Below are 10000 nucleotides of genomic sequence, written 5' to 3'. Positions count from 1 at the left end.
ACGAAGCAAATGACGAAATCAAACCCTGGTATGTACCAAAACAGAACGTTGACATACCGTATGATGAAGCTGAATGCTTTTCTCAGGGTCATATTGGCGTGCTGTGGTGGTAATGAAGTAAGCACAGTAACACTTTCTCAGAGTGGACAAAATTCAAAATGGCAGTTGCAGTTAAATCCCGTCTTGCTAAAGGGTACGTTGGCAGACAATGCCAAATACACTCTATGGTTGCTTTGAGGCATGTTGGCAGCGTTGGTCTATATGTCCCTATCGAGGGCTTCAAGGGACAGTGTTTGCAAAACACAGTGTTTGCAAAACTGGGGACCTTCTAGTGCAGCACGAATGGGAGAGAGACAGTGGTGGAAAGTAATTAAGTACATTTACTTAAGTACTCTCAGAGCTATGGGGATCCTTGAAATTGAACAGTGAGAACCACTGTGCTACACTAAATGGAACAGAGCCTTAATTAGTATAATTGGTAAGACCTGTTAAGGAAGTAAGGACGAGGCCCAATGTCTTTCCAATATGGCTGCTGTGCCTGTAGGCAGAGAATAGTAAATAATGATTCCCTTGGAATCAACATGTTTCATGTGAAAGTTTAACCACAATGTCAGCATATCAGACGCGGAAGGTACTTTGACCAACCAGCGATATACGTGAACTGCTCCGACCACTGTGGGTGTGTCAGCAGTATTCTGCTGATTATGTGCAAGTTGGTTGTGGATTTATGATACCTATATTACTATAAAAGTTAGCAAAATGAAGAATTGTGTTTTATAACTGCATACTGTTATAACTGTGTGTGTAACCTGACTAGTATATCTTGCTTTTGTGCATATGAGAATATTGTATAAAGCAACACAAAGCAACACAAGATAGGCCCTATCCTATCTTATCCTGTCGAGTGTGGTAGTTCGATGATGTATTTCTTATTACTTATTATAAGTTCCAAGCACCTTCTTATCGGTTTGGTATTCCTCTTTATTGAGAATGAGAAAACTTTCAATGCCATGATAAACACTTTTCTTTTTAGATTATGTAGAGTAAAGAGAACATTACGTATATTGTACTAACGCGCAATGCTATAAGAGTCAGATAATGCTGGCTTGGTACAGTATTATTCTGCAAACGCTGCAATAAAAGTGATTATACTCTGATTATATTAAATCACTTTGTTCATTTTAATTTGGTTTCACAAGTATTTAGGATCCAGACTTTGACACCCACGAACCGCAAGGGAGAGGAAGGACAAATCTCCAACAGGGTCTAATGCTTTAGTGAACATGACAGCCGTGATAAGCGGCGAACAACTACTATGTCCCTGTATATGTGTATTTGGAGACGAGTTAACCCATTAAGACCGGGAAAGAATCTGTGCCATTTTTTTATTTAGAAAATAGCAGATCAACAAGCTCATAGCGAGGCACCGAGTGCCGCGCTATGAGCTTGTAGATCTGCTATTTTTGAAAAATCGTAAACATTTTGTGCAAATCTTTGAATATATTGTATACATTTTAACTCAAATGCATATCATTTTTGGGGTCCTTATGACATGAACAATGTTTGAGAACCACTGATATTATAGCAACATAGGTTTTTTTAAAAAAGAAAAGAAAACTGCTAGGATTTAGAAGACATTTGTAGAATTCCCAGAAGCAAAGATTTGAGTAAAAAAAAATCGCTTTGAAGAATATATATTCAAAGATTTGCACACATTTTCACGATTTTTAGAAAAAATAGCCAAAGAAATCTAAAAAATGACACACAGATGCGTTTCCCGGTCTTAATGGGTTAACCGACTGAAAACAAAATGGACCACGCAATAAAAGCCGGTGTTCTCCGGGTTGTTGGGTTGTCACTTTTCATCAGGACCACTTTTCTTTTTTTGGCGTCTCAGCTGTAACGATTCCGCCGCAGTGTGTCAAACACTGATGTGGAAACATTAACGTTAGAGAGAGGCCTTTGCGTTATTGCTTTCCGTTGAGTTCAGATTTGATGAGTCCACTCACAGGGATGCTGACCTTGCGGTCCGGCGAGGGGATGTTAAGAGCAGACCGGATCAACACGCTTCCATCCACACGGTTCAATTCGGTGTTCAAGCTTGTATTTAGACAGCCTATCGACCTGACAGTGCACTTGTCTTTCACTGATGCATTCGGCATACACTGACTTCATAGGCTACTGAAGTGTGATAAGACACATTATATATATATATATATATATATATATATATATATATATATATATATATATATATATATATATATATATATATATATATATATATATATATATATATATATATATATACATATATATATATATATATATATATATATATATATATATATATATGTTGTCACTAAAATATTTGTGATTAACAATTTCATTGTGTTTGGCATTGAACATGGAACATATGAACAGACATTTTATTTCTGTTTGTCTTTTTGTCTTTCGTAATCAAAGATTTCACAGGGCAGTTATGGCAAATAACTTAAATATGCAAAGAAATTATTGACATATTTGATAATTGTATACATGCTAAAATTGCAGAAATACCTGATCTACAAGCTTACAACACGCGTTGTAAGTATATCTGCTATTTCTGCAATTTTTTATATTTGAAAATGTATGAAAATGTTTCAACATGGAAACGATCATGCAAAAATAATTGCGATTATCTCAAATAATTGCAATTAGACGATTATGTCATAATTGTGACAGGCCTAAATACAGATAGACCACTATTCATGAATGAGAGCGAATGCTCCATCAGGTGATTGAGCCTCAGCCGTCATGGAGTAAGTGAGACTGGGATAGACTTTTTTCTAAGACAGGCTCGGCTTGGCTTGTACTGACCCTGTTACGGCAACCTGACATTGCAATGGATTTCTCACTGCACTGATTCAGGTTGTTTGTTTGGAATGATCACTAAAGTTCCTCTTTCTCTCCATACGGGATCAAACCAGCCTTTACCCCTTGCTGTAGAACGGTGCCTGGTGCATGCCAAGGTTATTACTGTTAACACTACACTAAATTAAAAAATAAAACTAGGTGTGAGAAATTAAAAAAAATATATATATATTTTAGCGGAGTGAAACACAAATAAAAACTTGACTTTAGAAAAGAAAGAAGATATAACAAACAGTAGTGTGTACTTACAAAACTAACAAAAATGAAACAATAACATCCATAAAAATGCCTTTTAGATTTTGTCTTTGTCTAAACACAATTTGGTCAAATACAAAACAGTGATAACTGGTGAAGAAAAAGAAAAAAAAAACATTTTAGCTGAGTGAAACACAAATAAAAACTTGACTTTAGAAAAGAAAGAAAACTCAAACATTTTTATGTATGTTATTGTTTCATTTGTGTTAGTTTTGTATGTACAACATACAAAACTAACACAAATGAAACAATAACATACATAAAAATGTCTTTTAGATTTAGTCTTCGTCTCAATTATTTTATAAAACAGTGATAACTCTGGTGGTTCATGGTTTGGCTCACAGTGCTTACATTCTCACGAACCGTGCTGAGTTCAAGGAAGGTCAATGTCAGCTGTAAGCCTCTCTGTGGGACAGATGGATGGTGATATAATAATAGGTGACATACAGTGGTAGTAAGCATTCACCGTGATCTATAGAGCTCCATATATCAGCGGATCTGGACGGGCCAGTGGAGGGTTGATTGTAGGTGGTGGACTGTAACGAGGTACATTTACTTGAGTACTGTACTTAAAGGGATAGTTCACCCCCCAAAAAATATTTTTCTTTCTGTCGCATTACTAAGCCAATAATTTGATGAATAGCGGACCGGTAGGCAGCGGTTCCGGTAGGAGAGACAAAGGAGACTCTTCGTGTCTCCTACCGGAACCACTGCCGATCATCAAATTATTGGCTCAGGAATGCGACAAAAACAAAGAAATATCCATGAAGTCTCCATGGGGTGACTAATCAATAGGACAAAAGTCATTTTGGGGGTGAACTATCCCTTTAACTGCATTTTTTTTGTATCTGTACTTTACTCAAGTATTTGTATTTGCTGTAGTACGAACAAGTAGGCCATTAATTTACGAAAAAACACAAAAATATGGAGATAAGAGGTTTATCCCCGATAGCAAAAATATTGAGTATCTATACTTTGACTCGAGTACTAACTAGGTTCGAGTACTTTGTCCACCACTGGCTGAGTGTGATCCCATAGCTGTCCTGTTGCTAGATGAATGGGTTCCTGTGGTGTGAGAGGTAATGGTCTTGAAACACTGAGGACCTCTGCTCTTTGGAACAGGTTGTGTGACCACCAGGACGGAGAAGGGTCAGCGGGTTTGTTTCCTGCACTCTCCGTCAACAGGACGAAGGGTGTCGTTTTATGGAGCGTGACGAACGGAGTGCAACAGTGTGTACTATGCAGTGGTGGAAGAAGTCTCCACATTCAAACTTTTTGTGTTTTTTCCGTAAATAAAGTCTGATTCTTAAAATGTTTTCTAAATCTTAACAGTTTTGTGAAAAAAATATAAAAAACATTTTTTTCACGATTTTTCAAAAATCGCAGATCTACAAGCTCGTAGCGCGGCACTCGGTGCCGCGCTATGAGCTTGTAGATCTGCTATTTTTGAATAGCCAAAGAAATCTAAAGTGACACGGATGCGTTCCAGGTCTTAATGGGTTAATGCCCTACTTGATCACACTACAGTGTCACACAAAAGTATTCAAATTTGTACTTAAAAAGTGCAAAAGTTCATCCGTCCATCCATCCAAATGCAAAAGTATTGGCATCAAAATATACTTACAGTACCAAAGTAAAAGTAATCCAAAAAAAAGTGTTCGAATAGCTGAAGGATGAAATAGGGCTTAGAGGTTCTTATGTACGTTTTGTAACAACAGTAACTAAAGTCTTCAAGTAATTGTAGTGGAGTAAAACATGGTACAATATTTGCCTCTGTGATGTAGTGGAAGTATAAAGTATAAAAAAAAAGAAATAAAGGAAATATATAGGTTGTGGGTTCGAATCCTTCGCGGTGCATCTGGCTCTGTCGAGCGTCTAATTGGCCCGTGTTCAGGGGAGGGAAGCCGACGGGGAGGTTGTCAGCGCATGTGACACTGTAACACTGGGGCGGCACCTGTCAGCAAGGAGTGTTGGGCGGGAGGAGTAGCACGAAGGCTCTACGGGCTCCTAACCGGCAGGTACTAGTACTTGAGTACATGTACTTAGTTACTTTCCCTTTACTGGTTCCATGGTTCGATTCTGAAATTCAATGGATAACCAGCGATGTGCTGGCGCTGCACCTTTGATCACGTTGTGCTGTCAGGAGAACGTATTGATTATTGTGTCTGTCTACTTTAGCAAGCAAGCACATTACTGTCAGGCAGAGAGTATGTATCTCCACACTTTCTTGTTTTTTTGTTTTTGTTTTTGTAAATGAATACTGCCGTGGCACTCACCTTTGTTGACATTAAGGCTGAACATCCAGACCATCAGAATGCTACTGTACATGTCAGCAGCACACAAGACAAAACAACAGATGCAATAGATAGCTGTAGATGTATATACATTGTATATTGAAGGTCACCGATGTAGTGCAAGGAGAAAACATGTGTCCTATAAATGTATCTCCTGCAAAAAAGGGCAGGAGTCTCCGATGTATCTGCCTTCAAGATGCTTGGCCTTTTCTGTGACGCGCATTGAGTTGCACCCGATGTTTGAACTGTGTTATATTATATTATATTGATTGATTGATTAGATTCAACCGTCTGTCTGTCTGTCTGTCTGTCTGTCTGTCTGTCTGTCTGTCTGTCTGTCTGTCTGTCTGTCTCCCTTTTTCGAACATGTATCATTTTCTCATTATGTTGTAATAACGTTGCCAATATTATTATTCACTTTATTTTATGTAGTTTTTTTTATTTTATCAATTTGAAAAATCTTTGAAATAAATACATTAACTAAACTCTCTCTTTCTCGTTCACATGTCCAAGCGAGCGAGCGAGCACGCGCACACACACACACACACACACACACACACACACACACACACACACACACGCACGCACGCACAGTGTTATCAGTATGCTATTGTTGGAGACTTTTGTGTTGGGAAAAAGTAGTGCCGATATCGCTTTTTGAGTGGACTAGAAGCTCGCCCCCGCTACGCGGGGGCTCGCGTCTAGCCCGCGGCCACGCCCACGTAGCGCCCGCGGCCACTTGGCAGCTCATGTAAGTGGCGTAGCGTCCTGAGGGCCAGTGGGGCCGTGGCTCGGTCAGTGAAGACCCTGTAGTGCGGATGATATGTGGCATAGAGGGGCAGATTGTAAATCCCCAGAGGAAACATCCGTGGGCTACCATTGGTTCAGCGATGTGTGCGGTCGCCCTGCGGCCCCTCCTCCTCCACCAATGTGCAGTATTGAGAGCCCTGACGTCACAACAATTGGAGCGATGGGCACTGCACTCTGGTTGGTTAGGGTACACCTAGGGCCCAGGTAGAACCCAGTTAAAGCCTGCATGGGCAAACCCAGTTAGGACCCGCCTTGGTCCCACATAAACATGGCTAGTTGGGGCCCACCTAAGGGCCAGGTAGAAGCTACTTATAGCCTGCATGGGCATCGCAGTTGGGACTGAAGTGGATGCCGCTGACATTGCTGACATGGGGTCCATATGGTTTAGCCCACCTTGAAACCATATGGGAACTACGCTGGCATGCAGGCTGGAATGCAAACGCTGCATCATACCTGTAGTGTGTAGTTTGATGTTGTGTGTGTAGCAGATATACCTGCAGTGTGTAGATCAATGTCCATATGAAAGTCAATGCCCAGCAGTGTTTTTTTTTTCTCCAGCAGAGTTTCTAGTGTCTCTGTGTCTCTCTGGAAGAGGTTGCACATGAACTCTGCAGCCGCACTGAGACGCTCCAACACAAACACTCTGACATTAGGCTGCTTCACACAACAAACATCAGCACCACGCTGCTGTTTGTCCAAAAGACACAATATGTCCTCTCCCACCGACGTCATGTGTTCATTTATCGACAGCCGTACAGACTCCTTTTGACACATTTTACCTCGTTTATCCAGCTCTCACTGACTCTCCACATCGGGCTGTTATAGCGCCACCATGAGGCTGATTAGAGAAATCTCAAGTGGAATTTCTTCCTCGGCATAGTGGGAATGTGGGTGCAAAGTTGCACGTAAAGTGCATGCTGTGTTCATAATGTGAGGCATTTTGGTCCAAACGGAGCAGTCCTGCAGACTTTGGAAGCCATTTTAGCCAATCAGGATGGAATATGAAAAATCTGAAAGGGCTTTTTTTTTAATGACTGTGGAGATACTGTGTACCGATTTGCGTGATGTTTGGGCAAAATATGTAGGAGTACTGTGAGAAAAGGTGTTTAGCAAAAAGCGGCCTCCTGGTGGCACTGTAACAGGGCCATGTGAAAGAAATAGGGCAGAGGTTCTGAATTGGCATCCAGGGAGTGTGTGTGCACAGTTTCGCTGCGATCAAGTCAACGATGTGAGAGATTAGCTATCACAGACGGACGGACAGGTCTTGCGCCATGCCTTTCGGCCTGGCGGAGACAATAAAAAAACGAAAGTAAAGGAAATTACCATTTCTGCAACAAAAGTAGTGAACAAACTATACTATAAAAGCATTGGCCACATTGTCAAATAATCTAAGAAAGAGGCAATCATGTAGAAAATAGCCGATCTACAAGCTTACAAAGCCTCTCAACGTGAGGCGTGTCGAGCTTGTAGATCTGCTATTTTCACAATATTTACTTGTGGAATGGAGTCAAACAAAATGGGGGGGTGGCCAGATCAATTACGTTTATTTGTGGGGGGGGGGGGGGGGGGGGGGCCTGAAAGGGTTGATAAGCACTGCTCTAATTGGAGCGAAATTATCTGAAATTACTACATGACCATAATGCAGCCTAACATGCGTTGCACGGGGCGGTCCTGCCATTACGTTAGTTACTGTAGTTGCTGTGGAGCTACATAGTTCTCCAGAAGACACACACAAACATACACCATCTACAATGGACTAACTGAGCAGCAATATTGACATTCACCACACGAACGTGCATTGTTGACAAAGTGATTGCACAGCCGCTGCAGGCATGACAACCACGTTAGCGTTAGCTACATGCCACTATCACAGCTCCCTGTCCGTCGTTGCTGCGACTGAATGTGATGGATACAGCAAGCTCTCTGCGATGCCATTGTCTGGAGACTGCTCCTGGCATGACACGACCAATGAGAGTGAGCGCTGTCGTTGTTGCTAAGATACGGTGGCGTCACTGCCCCATAGCTTGTAGATCTCTCACACATGATTGGCGTAGGCTGCGTTGCCAGGTCTGACTGTTTGTATAAGCGATTTTGGGCTTATTTGGGTGCACTTTTGGGCTCGTTTCCATAGACCACGGCAGCGCTTATTTCTTTCCCGTGACCGATGTGGCAAAAAAAGGTGCAAAACGAACCATCCGGAAGTAAAGTGCGAGATGAAATATATAGCACTTTTTGATTATTAGAGAAGGAGACAGATGTGAAGGTGGAAAATGGAATGTAGGAGATTATATAGTTTTTCATGAGCGATTTTTGTAGCAAGTTGTGAGTGAATTGGGACACTCCTGTGGGCGGGGGGCTGATTAGAACCATTGGGGTTTGGGAAGGAGACGCTCTCTGTTTGAGTGGAAAGATGGATAGGTTCAAAAAGTGGATCTTGTGACATTGCACTTTGTTCATCCACAACGTTATCGCCGCTTTTCTTTTAAGAAGTTGAACTTTTCTAAATTGCGCTAAAAAGCGCTCCACAGAAGACGCAGCTCAGCACTTTTCAGAAGGCGGCCGCTTTTTTGTTTGCTTTGAGAAGAGTGCTTCCATTACCGCTTAAATGTAAAAAAAGGTGGTGGCAGTTGGAAGAAAAATGCTGTGTGTACAGTATACTGGCGGTCCATTTATTATTACACTCTTAAACTTACTAACTGGCTGAATAGCAGCTGGACCTAATCATAACCATACTGAATTCTAGCATGTTCCATAATACCAGTGGTTCTCAAACCTGTTCATGTCAAGGACCCCCAAATGTATGTAATGTATTTGGCTACGGACCCACATATTTTATATTTTTTTGTGCCAGGGAACCCATGATTAAAATATTCCAAAATTGTCACATTTGTTCAAGATAGTTTTTTTAAACATCAGATATAGTACAAGCTCACAACACGCTGCGGCGCGTTGTGAGCTTGTCGAACGGCTATTTTTTGGCAAAGAGATTTGGTGTAGACAGAAAAAAAGCAGTCCAAGTACAAAGACAACTCAGGTCCAGTTTAATATAAAGTCTCTAGAGGATTTACTTTAAAGGGATAGTTCACCCAAAACATTACAATTCAAGTCACCCCATGGAGACTTGAATTCATGTATAATTTTTTGTTTTTGTCGCATTCCTAAGCCAATCATTTGATGACCAGTGGACCGGCATAGGCAGCGGTTCCGGTAGGAGACACAAAGGAGACTCTTTGTGTCTCCTACCGGAACCACTGACGGTCATCAAAGTATTGGCTTAGGAATGCGAAAATTCTTTTAATACATATCCATGAATGCAAGTCTCCATGGGGTGACTAATCGATAGGGGAAAAAAAGTCATTTTGGGGGTGACCTATCCCTTTAAGGGTTAACAACCTGTATTATAGTATACAGGTATGTACGGTATGGGCTGTTTGAACTTATCCGTTCAATAAGGGTCTTAAAATACTGTCTTTTCAGCTCCATGCCTTTTGACCTCAGCGTTTCTTCCGGAGGCGTGTGACTTCTACATGAGAACAAGGCCATATCGATCACCATGCATCTGAGTACAGTATGCAGTACGTGCTTCTGATAGATAAACACTCTGCCTCCTCCCCAGGTTGGAGTCCCCGACGCGCTCCCTGACCCTGGAGGCCCCCCGGGGTGTGGAGGTGAACGCCGGGGTGGGAGACTTCAAGGCCTCCTGTCGAAAAGACCTCCTGCTGCAGTCT

The 10000-nt window shown here is 41.5% G+C and overlaps 2 protein-coding genes across 2 annotated transcripts in view; one reads left to right on the top strand and one right to left on the bottom strand.

The window, feature by feature from the left end:
• LOC311059509 (uncharacterized protein) overlaps nt 1-10000 on the bottom strand; it is a 564856-nt gene that overhangs the window by 351250 nt on the left and 203606 nt on the right. The gene's annotated exons all lie outside the window — the stretch shown is intronic.
• The window catches only part of LOC311064280 (zeta-sarcoglycan-like), a gene marked incomplete at both ends in the record, with an annotated part of 321667 nt that overhangs the window by 267139 nt on the left and 44528 nt on the right, over nt 1-10000 (top strand). The window contains 2 exons of the mRNA XM_084084114.1: nt 4291-4378; nt 9889-10000. The exon at nt 9889-10000 is cut by the window's right edge and continues 12 nt beyond it. Of these exons, the coding sequence (XP_083940240.1) occupies nt 4291-4378; nt 9889-10000 (200 nt within the window). The remainder of the gene's footprint in view (nt 1-4290; nt 4379-9888) is intronic.

This window comes from Gymnoscopelus microlampas, assembly GCF_963454915.1.
Source record: "Gymnoscopelus microlampas genome assembly, chromosome: 2".
NCBI classification, from domain to species: Eukaryota; Metazoa; Chordata; class Actinopteri; order Myctophiformes; family Myctophidae; genus Gymnoscopelus; species Gymnoscopelus microlampas.
Note: the sequence above shows the minus strand (reverse complement) of the source record. Positions and strands in the feature narration are given on the sequence as shown.